This window comes from Papio anubis, chromosome 1 (assembly GCF_008728515.1).
Source record: "Papio anubis isolate 15944 chromosome 1, Panubis1.0, whole genome shotgun sequence".
Taxonomy (NCBI): Eukaryota; Metazoa; Chordata; class Mammalia; order Primates; family Cercopithecidae; genus Papio; species Papio anubis.
Window position 1 is genome coordinate 52,303,540 of NC_044976.1, and position 12,559 is coordinate 52,316,098.

Genomic DNA, 12,559 nt, shown 5'->3' on the forward strand with positions numbered 1-12,559 from the left:
AAAATTAGCCAGGCATGGTGGCGGGCACCTGCAGTCCCAGCTACTCGGGAGGCTGAGGCAGGAAAATGGCGTGAACCCAGGAGGCGGAGCTTGCAGTGAGCTGAGACTGCGCCACTGCACTCCAGCCTGGGAGACAGAGCAAGACTCCATCTCAAAAATAATAATAAATAAATCAATAAACAAAATATTCATATAATCAATGAAATGTAAAATCTAAAACATGTCATTATGATAAACTAAGGTTTAGACATGTTAGTGCACATTCAACATGTACATTTAAAAAAATGTTTTTAAATTTTAAAAAAAGGAAAATTGGCCAGGCGTGGTGGTTCATGCCTGTAATCCCAGCACTTGGGAGGCCGAGGAGGGCGGATCACAAGGTCAGGAGATCAAGACCATCCTGGCCAACATGGTGAAACGCCGTCTCTTCTAAAAATACAAAAATTAGCCGTGCGTGGTGGCACATGCCTGTAATTCCAGCTACTTGGGAGGCTGAGATAGGAAAATCGCTTGAACCCAGGAGGCAGAGGTTGCAGTGAGCTGAGATCGCACCACTGCACTCTACCCTGGCGACAGAGCAAGACTCTGTCTCAAAAAAAACCAAAAAAACAACAAAAAAAGGAAAATGCTAAAAAATAAGTGTCAGGAAAAGCTTTTTATTGTTATCTTTTTTTCCTTATGTGAAATCTGCCACAACTTGTATCTTAAGGGCAGACTCAAGGAATCTGAAAAGGCAGAAAGAGTATGAAGAGAAACAGAAAAATTAAAAGTTCTGGAATCCAGCAGGTGATTCTCCAAGGAAAAACAAGTTTTTTTTAATCACAGTATTATAGATTATTATATTTGAAAAAAAAAAAAACTTAGAAATCACCTGGTCTTCCCTATAAAGGAATTCTTTTTATAATGTATCTACTAAATCACAGCTTTAATACTAGCTATGAACTATTAAAAGGTCTAAATTTTTTTATTGTTGTAAAATAACAAAATTCACAATTCAAATCATTTTAAAGTACAAAGTTCTGTGGCATAAGTACATTCATATTGTTGTACAACCATTACCACCATCCAGCTCCCAAACGTTTCTATCTCCACAACTCTACCCATTAAACAGCAATTCTCCACTCCCCTCCCCCAGGCTAGCATTCTACTTTCTTTCTCTATGAATTCGAGTACTCCAGATACCTCATATAAGTAGAATCATATTTGTCCTAAAAAGTCTAAATATATTTTAAAAACAGAAAGTAACACCCAAATAAATTTTAAGGTACAACATTCAAAGCATATGATTCTGTATACATTTTTAAAATTTTGACACAAAACACATTCACACATAAAATGTACTAAGTTTTCCCTTAAATACATTCGGATATTTCTAAGAAGGTTAACATTTGAAAACTCACCTGCATAGAACTCCACATTGAAAATACTTATTATTATTATTACCACTGACAGCAGCAGGAGGTAAAAGATTACATAGGAACTATACAGGTCGCTGAAAGAATCTAAAACACAAGAGAGATGAATTAGTAAAGGTTATTCAGTCATGTAGTCATGTTTAGTACACTGCAAAATAAAAAGAGCTTGAACCACAATTATCATTAATTTTAAAGGTCATCTTTTCTTCAAGAATTTAATTGTACACTGCTGACAGGTTCAATGAGAGATCAACTCAAGAACTAAAGTGTCGGCTGGGTATGGGGGGATCACTGAGCCAGCGAGCTCAAGACCATCCTGGGCACATGGCGAAACCCTATCTCTACAAAAATACAAAAATAGCCAGGTGTGGTGGTACACACCTGTAGTCTCCAGCTACTCGGGAGACTGAGGTGGGAAGATCACTTGAGCCTGGGAGTTTGAGGTTGCAGTGAGCAGTGATCATGCCACTGCACTCCAGCCTAGGCAACCGAGAAAGACCCTGTTTCAAAAACAAAGGGGGAAAAAAAAAAGGAGGTACAGGACGAGTTATTTGTGCCTGGCCCCAGGTACTTTAAAATTATACTAGAATTTCTTAAATGACCTAGCTAACATCAGACAAAATACTAGAATGTGCAAACATTTCCTTCTTTCCTTCCTTCTCCTTCTCTCTTTCTCTCTCTTTCTCTCTTTCTTTCTTTCTTTCTTTCTTGACAGAGTCTTGCTCTGTCGCCCAGGTTGGAGTGTAGTGACTCGATCTTGGCTCACTGCAATCTCTGCCTCCTGGGTCCTGCCTCAGCCTTCCAGTGGCTGGGATTACAGATGCCCGCCACAGCTATTTTTTGTATTTTTAGTAGAGATGGCGTCTCACTATTTTGTCAAGGCTGGTCTTGGACTCCTGACCTCAAGTAATCCACCCACCCCGGCCTCCCAAAATGCTGGGATTACAGGTATGAGCCACTCAGCCACGCATATGCAAATATTTAATCACGTGAAAGAGAAGTACCATATTTAGTTATACACTAACAAAGTTTTTTCTTAAAATACAAAGAGTATTTTTCAGATCTCTTCTTCATAAATGCAATTACCTCATATAGCGAAAGTAACATTTTTGGAAATAGAATAATCCACACATCATCTAAATGAGCAGAACTAAAAAACAAAAAAATTAGGATGTCCCCATGAAATACTAATACATTCACATTTTAGAGTAGTTCAACAATTGATATTCCATCTCAAATATATATATATATTATGCCTAAAAACATGAACAAAAGAAATAAAAACAAGAACATATTTGCTAAATAGGCTAAGACTTAATAAAACCACTTATTTTTAAAAGTACGATTCATTGACCTAAATTTTTTTGTTTTTTGAGATGGAGTCTCACTCTGTCACCCAGGCTGGAGTGAAGCGGTATGATCTCAGCTAATTGCAACCTCTGCCCCCCTTCCCCCTTCAAGCAATTCTCGTGCCTCAGCCTCCCGAGTAGCTGGGACTACAGGTGCACGCTGCCACACCCAGGCTGGTCATGAACTCCTGAGCTCAGGCAATCTGCCCACCTTAGCCTCCCAAAGTGCCGGGATTATAGGGGTGAGCCACCACACCTGGCCCATGGACCTAAATTAATGAGGAATATTTACTAAGCATCCACAATTAAACTCAAGCTTCTGATGAGGAAAATGGCATAAATCAAATCCAACCTGGAGAGAAAGTGTTATGAGGATTAAAAAACCTCTGGCCATGAAATGGCAAAAAGTTTTTGTCCCCAGTGCCAATTGTGAACAGTTGGTAATGGCTCTCAAATACAATATTGAGTACTCTGAGGTTGCCACCAGACAGTCATGATCAGTAAGTAAAGCAGACACAGGTAAGGTGGCTAAAGAAATATTTGCTATGCCTGTGCTGACTTATGGCTTAATTTCACCTGACCAGTGGGACCTATCAAAAACGTGATGGACATACGTCAACAAGAAACTTAACACCAATTATCTCCAAAGGTCATAGGTAAAGAGTCCAACTCCTTGAAAACTGGCATTTTCTTGTGAAAAAAAGAAATTAAAAACTCACTTCCCACTTCACAAGGCAAAAGAAAGACCAATTTTCAATCCTAAATCAGTTCCTCACTAGCTGTATATCTATGCATGGATTATTTAACCTGAATCTGTTATCCCATTTATAAAGTAGAAATAATAACCCTTAACTACACAGTTACAGGAAGGATAAGAGGTAATATACGTAAGGAGCTGGCATACAGTAAACAGGCAATAATGGGTAGTTGTTAACAGAAAACAAGTTACTTTTAATAAATTTAGTAATCTTATTTAGTCTCTAAGGAATTTAAGGCACATTTTAGGCCAGGTGCAGTGGCTCACGCCTGTAATCCCAGCACTTCAGGAGGCCGAGGCAGGTCGATTTTGTGAAGTCAGGAGCTCAAGACCAGCCTGGGCAACATGGCAAAACCCCATATCTACTAAAAATACAAAAATCAGCCAGGCATGGTGGTGAATGCTTGTAATCCCAGCCACTCAAGAGGCTGAGGCACAAGAATTGCTTGAAGATGGGAAGCAGAGGTTGCAGTGAGCCAAGACTGAGCCACTGCACTCAGCCTGGGTGACAGAGCGAGACTGTTTCAAAAAAAGAAATCAAATGCTCTTAATTTAGATGTATTTTTAAAAGAGCTACATGTCATATTTTCTACCCACAATTTCAAATCAATGACAGGAACAGTTCTCTATTTTAAAGAGACAAACAATCTCAATAAAGCTGTCCAAAGAAAAAACAAATGAAACTAAGTTTTCATTTATGGGGTCTTCTAATGATGTTTTTGTTCCTATGATCACATATAGTCTTTGACAAGCTTATTAATCTTATTACATAATAAAAAGGTGATTTATGTTATGAAGGAGACATCTTAAAATTATCTCAAAGTGAATGTTTTGATGTGTCAATATAACATAGGCAGTAATTAAAAATAAACTGCTTGAAACATAATGCAAATTTTATGTTGAGAAGTAGGTCCTATAACTTTCTCTCCAAATTGAGTATCACTTACCAGACAGCCACTGTACAGGATGAAACAAATCAATTCTGCTGAAAATTATAAACACTGTGGTGCAGAGGGGTAGAAGCAGCACTGACCAAACAATACTTGCAACTATCCTCCAGCCCAAAACCTAAAAACAAAAAGAAAAACCCTCAATCATGAAGTCAGTTAAATTATTTCAGTTATGCAAATCCTATCTTTTCATACAGGATGTTAAATCACTAACTCAGATCATAATCCGTTAATCAAACATTCACTTCTACTAATAACATTACATACCACTAAAGAATTTATAATATCAGTGAGCTGATGCTTGCATTAGTACAAAGTTAGGTGCAACATCAAATATCATACTTTGTATAAGGGGTGGTGGGCACTGATTTACAGCTGTTTTAGAGCAACTAATACTTGTCCCTCTAGGCTTAATTGATAGCTATATTAATATATAAAGGCTGTACACATTTTATGGGAACCACCTGTATACTGTATTTACAATCATCAGACATGAACCTTTACTGGGCAACTACTGCACTGTAGTATTCTATTCATGTTTGAATTGCCAGTATCTATCATAGGAGGAAAATCTTTACTGCTGAATAATACAAGAAGATATAGAGGGGTTTTAAACATGGAAGTGACAATCAAATTCAAGTTGCTCAAGGTAAAACATGTCTTTTTACTGAAAGCTGGCTTTAAGGAAGAAGGATCAGAAGGGACAAGAACTAAACAGGAGACAAAGCAGTTAGGAGGCAGTCCACTAAAAAGTTGAGGCCGGGCGTGGTGGCTCACACCCGTATCCCAGCAATTTGGGAGAGCAGCACGGGCAGATCACTTGAGGCCAGGAGTTTGAGACCAGCCTGGTCAACATGGTAAATCCCTGTCTCTACAAAAAATTTTTTTAAAAATTAGCCAAGCATCACTCCAGCCCGGGCGACAGAGCGAGACTCTGTCTAAAATAAAAAAAAGAATAAAGTTCAACTCCTGTCCCACATTCTTCTTGTTGTTGTGTTTTTGAGACAGTCTCGCTCTGTCCCCCAGGCTAGACACAATGGCGCCATCTCAGCTCACTGCAACCTCTGCCTCCTGGGTTCAAGTGATTCTCCTGCCTCAGCCACCTGAGTAGGTGGGGTTACAGGTGCCCTCCACCACACCCAACTAATCTTTTTTTTTTCAGTAGAGACGGGGTCTCAAACTCCTGACCCCAAGTGATCCTCCAGCCTCAGCCTCCCAAAGTGCTAGGATTATAGGCCTGAGCCACTGTGCCCAGTCTCCACATTCTATATAAAATTAACTCAAAACGGATTAAAGACCTACATGTAAGAGCTAAAATATAAAACTCTTGGAAGAAAACATAGGAGTAAACCTTCATGATCTTGGATTTGGCAATGGTTTCTTAGATATGACACCAAAAGCATAAGCAACAAAAGAAAAATATAAACTGGACATCAGCAATATTTAAAACTTTTTTGCTTAAAAGACACTGCCAGCCGGGTGCGGTGGCTCACAACAGCCAAGGGTGGAAACAACCCAAATACCCACATACTGATAAATGGATAAACAAAATACGGTATGTCCATACAGTGGATTATTCAGCCACAAAAAGGAATGAAGTACTCATGCATTCTAAACATGCACCAGGCATGATGGCATGCACCTGATGTCCCATATAGTTAGGAGGCTGAGGCCGGAGGACTGGTTGAGCCCAGGATTTCAAGGCCAGCCTGGAGAAGATACCCTATCTCTATTATAAAAATAATTTTAAAAAAAATTTTAGGGGCCAGGCACGGTGGCTCAAACCTGTCATCTCAGCACTTTGGGAGGCCGAGGTGGATGACTCACTTGAGGTCAGGAGTTCAAGACCAGCCTGACCAACATGGTGAAACCCCATCTCTACTAAAAATACAAAAATTAGCTGGGCGTGGTGGTGCGTGCCTATAATTCCAGCTCCTCAGGAAGCTGAGGCAGAACTGCTTGAACCCGGGAGGCGGGGGTTGCAGTGAGTCGACATCACGCCATTGCACTCCAGTCTGGGCAACAGGGAGCGAGCCTCCGTTTCAAAAAAAAAAGATAAGACTTAAGGACTCAAAAGTTTTTAGTTTGGAATACAGGGGAGATGGCAGTGCACTGGGATAGAAGCACTTTTCCAAAAGGGATCTTTCTTCTCTTTCTCTTTGCACTCAAGAGAAAGGATGTAGTACTGTTAATTCTACAACTTGTTAAGGAGGAAGTACTATTACCCTCAGCTCAGTCCCACTCTACCTTACAAAGAACACCTGCCCTGCTTACTGGACCCTAACCCCAGCCTCTATTAATGCCACATTTCTTTCCAATTCCGTGCATTCCTTCCCACTTCTTAACGAAAGTTATTTATTTTGCACCTACTGGAGACGGTACCCTTGCGTAAAACTCCGCCTTACTCCCTATTCCAATCTCCATTCAGTACATCCGTCCCGTTCTGACCAACTTCCTTCCACTCGGGACCCCTCTCCTACCCCGTAACCAGCTTTCACTCAGGACGCCCCACAACCCCGCAATCAGACCCCCAGGTGGTGCCTTCCACACGCGTTCTCTCCACGCTACCCTGGGACGGGCCCTCCCCCGCCCAGCGCGCACGCGCGGTCAGAGCTTCCTCGCCCGGCCCGATCCTGGCAGCGCGTGCCACAGTGCACGCCGCACTCACGCGCCACAGTATGTCCCGCGACCTGCCAGCGCAGGGCCCACTCACGGCCGTGGCCATGGAGATGGCGGCCCCCAGTCTAGGGAGTACGGGAGACAGTGAGCCCGCCCGCCACCGCAGTTCAAAGGGAGGAAAGCCCCAGGAGGACCCTGCTGGGGCTGCCTCAAACGCTGCCTGAGCGAAGCCTGGCCCAGGCCTCAACCCATCCCTGCGAGGCCTCGTCTGGACAAGCTCAACGGGCCAGGACTGCCGCGCAGACACATCCCGCAAACGGGGCTGTAACTACAGGAACCGCCCTGTGGCGTCCGAAAGGTCTCTTCGAAGCAGGGTCCAGCGGGGCGCCAGAAGCAGGTGGCGGCGCTGCATGCTGGGAACTGTAGTCTCGACGGCCCCCTGGGAGAAAATAGAAGGAGTGTTGCATTCTGGGACTCGGAGTTCCAAAGTACAGAATGCAGGGAGTCGAGGTCTTCCTGGAGGTGCCTTGAGGCATGCTGGGAATAGTAGTCTTTTATAAAGCCGATAACAGCCACAGTATTGATTGATTGGAATTCTGCAGTTAGAAAGAGCTAGCAAAATGATTTGCCCTCATTTCTCCCTATTACTTTATCAGTCACCTAAAAGTGAAATCAAAGGATGTGGTGGTCCTCTCCACAATAGGTACGCAGTAATTTTACAGAAATTAAAAAAAAAAAAATTCTCTAGAGATGCCTTTGGTTTCATAAAATCTGGTTTCTACTTCCAGATCTGCCACTTGCTAAATTGAATATTTTTATCTTCTCTGACCCTCCATTTCTTCAACTGTAAGATAAGGATGAAAATAAAAATATCCTGGTGATACTGTGAGGATGTAAATAATATGCTATACAAATATTATCATTAATATACTGCCGGTAAGAAAAAAGGTTTTTCAGCAACCCAAGTTTCATCTAATGAAGTCTTCTCAGTGCTTTAGACCTCAGTGAGATCCCTGGATGCATATCGCTAACACCTTTTCATGCTCAATCACATGCCACAGACAACATTCAATACTCAAGACAGAAATAGATTCAGTGATTTACTGACTAAAGAAATGCATAGGCTGGTGAGAGGAATTGAGATTGCACCTACTGCTCTGCAATGTTTGCCCACAACGGCTTCCTGAATGCTTTAAGATTATATCCTATTCACTTCCAAAACCATGTTACTATCAATCGTGTCTAAAGCACTGCAGGACAAACTGGGAATACAACTGATAGATCAAGTCTCTGCCGTGAAGAGACCCATCTGGTGGTGGAGAAAACTTGTAAAGAATTAGTCCAGGCCAGGCACAGTGGTTCATACCTGTCATCCCAGCACTTTGGGAGGCTGAGGCAGGAGGATCACAAGCCAGGAGTTTGAGACCAGCCTGGGCAACATAGTGAGACCTCATCTCCACCAAAAAAAAAAAAAAAAATTTTTAATTAGCCAGGTGTAGTGGTGCACACCTGTAGTCCAAGCTACTCCATAGACTGAGGCAGGAGAATTGCTTGAACCTGGGAGGTTGAGGCTGAAGTGAGCAGTGATGGCACCATCACACTCCAGCCTGGGCCATAGAGTGAGACCCTGTCCAAAAAAAAAAAATTAGTCCAAATGAGTGTTCATAAAGATACCTCACGTTCTAAGGTTCTTGTGGTAGAGACTACTCGTTGTCTGCTTCAATATCTATTCTCCCCTTCTTTCATAATAATTGAACTCCCAGTTTTTAACTGGGCATATAGTTACATTTCCCAGCCTCTCTTGCAGCTAAGTGTGGCCAGCTGACTGAGTTCAGGCCAATAAAATATAATCAAAGTATTGCATGGTAGCTTCCTAGAAACCCCCTTAAAAGGGAGCTTCTGCATGGTGGTCTTTGCCTCTTCTTAATCCCATCCTCCATTCAGCCGCCTGGATTTGGGATGTGTTGGCTGGAGCTCTAGCACCATACTGGACCACAGAAAGGGGGTCACACTGTAGGGAAAATGAAGTACTGAGCTTAAAGGAGACTTGATTATTTACAGCAACCATATCAGTCCTAGGCTACCTGCCTTTACCTCCTAATTTCATTTATACAAGAGAGACAATTATTTATTGTTTAAGCCACATCTATCTATCTATCTATATATATATATATATTTTTTTTTTTTTTTTTTTTTGAGACAGAGTCTCACTCCTTTGCCCAGGCTGGAGTACAGTGGCGTGATCTCAGCTCACCGAACCTCCACCTCTCGGGTTCAAGTGATTCTCCTGACTCAGCCTCCTGAGTAGCTGGGATTACAGGTGCATACTACCATGCTGGCTAATTTTTGTATTTTTCAGTAGAGACAGGGTTTTGCCATGTTGGCCAGGCTGGTCTCAAACTCCTGACCTCAGGTGATCTACCTGCCTTGGCCTCCCAAAGTGCTGGGATTACAGGCATCAGCCATCACGCCTGGCCTCTGCTTCTATTTTTATAGCACCTATCACAATCTTAAATCATCTTGTGTATTTGTTTACTTCTTATTGTCTGACTTCTCACTAGTATACAAACTTCACAACAGCAGGGACTTTGTCTTGTTTATCATTGCTTCCAAAGTAGCCATTACATTAGTAAGTAATCAATGAATTTTTATTTAATGAATAATGAATGAGTGGAGGAAATTAACTATATTGGACAGTGTTTCTTCAGGACAACAACTTTTGATACCTATGGCAAAGGGGGATTTAATGCAGGGAATTGGTAACAAAGTTGTTGGAGAGGCTGAAAAAGTATGGGAAAGAAAGAATGGGGCTGCAGTAGCAAACAGCAGAAAGGAGTTATTGCCCAAATACCAGGAAGCTACTACTTCCATTAGAGCCATGAGACAACACTGAATGCTGAGCTACTGAGGGTGGTGCCCCTGCTGCTGTCAGAACTATTGTTTTGAGCACCCTGTAGCTGCTGAAAGCACTACCCAGAAGTGCCTGCAACTATCCAGAGTTGCTCTCTGAGCCTTTGAAAGCTATAACCTGGCCAAGCGTGGCGGCTCACACCTGTAATCCGTTTGGATTACTTTGGGAGGCCAAGGTGGGTGGATCACAGGGTCAGGAGATTGAGACCATCCTGGCCAACATGGTGAAACCCCGTCTCTACTAAAATTACAAAAATTAGCTGGGCGTGGTGGCACGTGCCTGTAGTCCCAGCTACTCAGGAGGCTGAGGCAGGAGAATGGCTTAAACTAGGGAGGCAGAGGTTGCAGTGAGCCGAGATCGCCCCACTGCACTCTAGCCTGGAGACAGAACGAGACTCCATCTCAAAGAAAAAAAAAAAAGAAAAAAGAAAAAGAAAGCTATAAACTAATTATTTGAAATAGAATAAAATAAATTTTTTAAATGATACAAGACCTCTTTGGTCTCAGTCACAGAAGCGAGACAAAGGGAACATCGTCGTTTGGAAAGCATTGCAATAAGACACACACGTTGTGCTGCCGCTGTGCCTCTAAGACCTACCACCTTCAGAAGTCAACCCGTGGCAAATGTGGCTACGCTGCCAAGCACAAGAGGAAGTAAAACTGGAGTGCCAGTGCTGAAAGATGAAACACCACCAGGGCTAGTCAAATAAGGCACCTAAAAAGTGTGTATCACAGATTCAGGTATGGATCCCGTGAAGGAACAACACCTAAACCCAAGAAGGCAGCTGTTGCAGCATCCAGTTCATCTTGAGAATTTCACTCCAGCCTAGGCAACAGAGCGAAAATTCATCTCAAAAAAAAAAAAAGAAAAGAAAAAAAGAATTTTGATGATTAGTCACCCAATAAATGTTCTGGTTGGCCGGGCGTGGTGACTCATGCCTGTAATTCTAGCACTTTGGGAGGCTGAGGCAGGTGGATCACTTGAGGTCAGGAGTTCAAGAACAACCTGGCCAACATGGTGAAACCCCATCTCTACTAAAAATACAAAAATTAGCTGGGCATGGTGGTGGGCACCTGTAATCCCAGTTACTCGGGAGGCTAAGGCAGCAGAATCACTTGAATACGGGAGGCAGAGGTTGCAGTGAGCCAAGATTGCGCCACTGCACTCCAGCCTGGATGACAGAGTGAGACTCTGTCTCAAAAAAAAAAAAAAGTTCTGGTTTTTAAAAACTTAAAAAAAAAAAAATGATACAAGACATGAAGAACAATACCAGTTAGTATTAGAAAAACTCAGAAATTATGTGATAGAACTCAGGGAAGAAATCAAAATTTAAATAATTATTATAAAATGGAAGTTGAATTAGAAGAGCAAAGAAACACAACAGTGATGTCATAACAAAAGAAGAACTTTTTTTTTTTTTTTTTTTTGAGATGGAGTCTTGCTCTGTTGCCCAAGCTGGAGTGCAGTGGCCGGATCTCAGCTCACTACAAGCTCCGCCTCCCAGGTTTACGCCATTCTCCTGCCTCAGCCTCCCGTGTAGCTGGGACTACAGGCACCCGCCACCTCGCCCAGCTAGTTTTTTGTATTTTTTTAGTAGAGACGGGGTTTCACCGTGTTAGCCAGGATGGTCTCGATCTCCTGACCTCGTGATCTGCCCGTCTCGGCCCCGCAAAGTGCTGGGATTACAGGCTTGAGCCACTGCGCTCAGCCAAGAAGAACATTTTTTAATCAAAAAAGGAACAAAGAAACAAAAACAATTTTAAGTGACAAATAAATAGGCAAAGAAGATCTAACATATGAATAACGGGAGTCCCTGAAGACTCTGGAATCTCATTTTAAACCATCACTGTCTCGCCCAACAACACGCAGGGATGTGGGAATTCCTTTTTGTTTTTAAATTACTCTAATATTTTTAAATGAGTTGACATTTGCTTGAAGTTTTTCCTTCAAAATCTTCACTTGTTGCATAGCCTTTAATATTTTATAGCCTAAAAAATATAAAGGGTGGTGGTGGCAAATAGCCCTTCTTTCTCCCAATCTGTAACCTGTTTCAAATTCAGTCCATCCAAGAGAAAGGCTGCTAACTTGTGATAAAATGTGATTAGCCGGCAGGGCACAGTGGCTCACACCTGTAATCCCAGCACTTTGGGAGGCTGAAGTGGGCGGATCACCTGAGGTCGGGAGTTCAAGACCATCTTGACCAACATGGAGAAACCCCATCTCTACTAAAAATACAAAATTAGCCGGGCATGGTAGCGCGTGCCTGTAATCCCAGCTACTCGGAAGGCTGAGGCAGGAGAATTGCTTGAACCTGGGAGGCAGAGGTTTCAGTGAGCCAAGATTGCACTCCAGCCTAGGCAACAAGAGTGAAACTCTATCTAAAAAAAAAAAAAAAGTGATTAGCCATTTGCAAAGACAAAATAAAAGACATTCACTTTGAAAGACAGCTCCTTGGACATACAACATCTCTTGTACAACAGCATTTTTGTGGTGAGTCAAACAAAAAATAAATTTAAAACATATAGATGGTATTTGCCTGTGGGGTATGGAGAACACAT

General features: G+C 42.3%; 1 protein-coding gene and 1 pseudogene across 4 annotated transcripts in view; one reads left to right on the forward strand and one right to left on the reverse strand.

The window, feature by feature from the left end:
• Nucleotides 1-8,490, reverse strand: part of NDC1 (NDC1 transmembrane nucleoporin) — a 67,743-nt gene extending 59,253 nt beyond the window's left edge. Inside the window, exons 1-3 of one of the 4 annotated variants that reach the window (XM_021941787.2) lie at nt 7,140-8,490; nt 4,469-4,589; nt 1,401-1,502 (exon numbers count right to left, since the gene is read on the reverse strand). In XM_021941787.2, coding sequence (XP_021797479.1) covers nt 1,401-1,502; nt 4,469-4,589; nt 7,140-7,196 — 280 coding nt within the window. In that variant the 5' untranslated portion in view covers nt 7,197-8,490. Of the gene's footprint in view, nt 1-1,400; nt 1,503-4,468; nt 4,590-6,841; nt 6,925-6,951; nt 6,970-7,139 lie in introns of those variants that run through there. The other 3 variants (XM_003891914.4, XM_031668960.1, XM_009208922.4) reach the window with 3 other exon arrangements.
• Nucleotides 8,491-10,481: 1,991 nt separating this feature from the next.
• LOC108587079 lies at nt 10,482-10,866 on the forward strand (annotated as a pseudogene).
• The last annotated feature ends 1,693 nt before the right edge of the window (nt 10,867-12,559 follow it).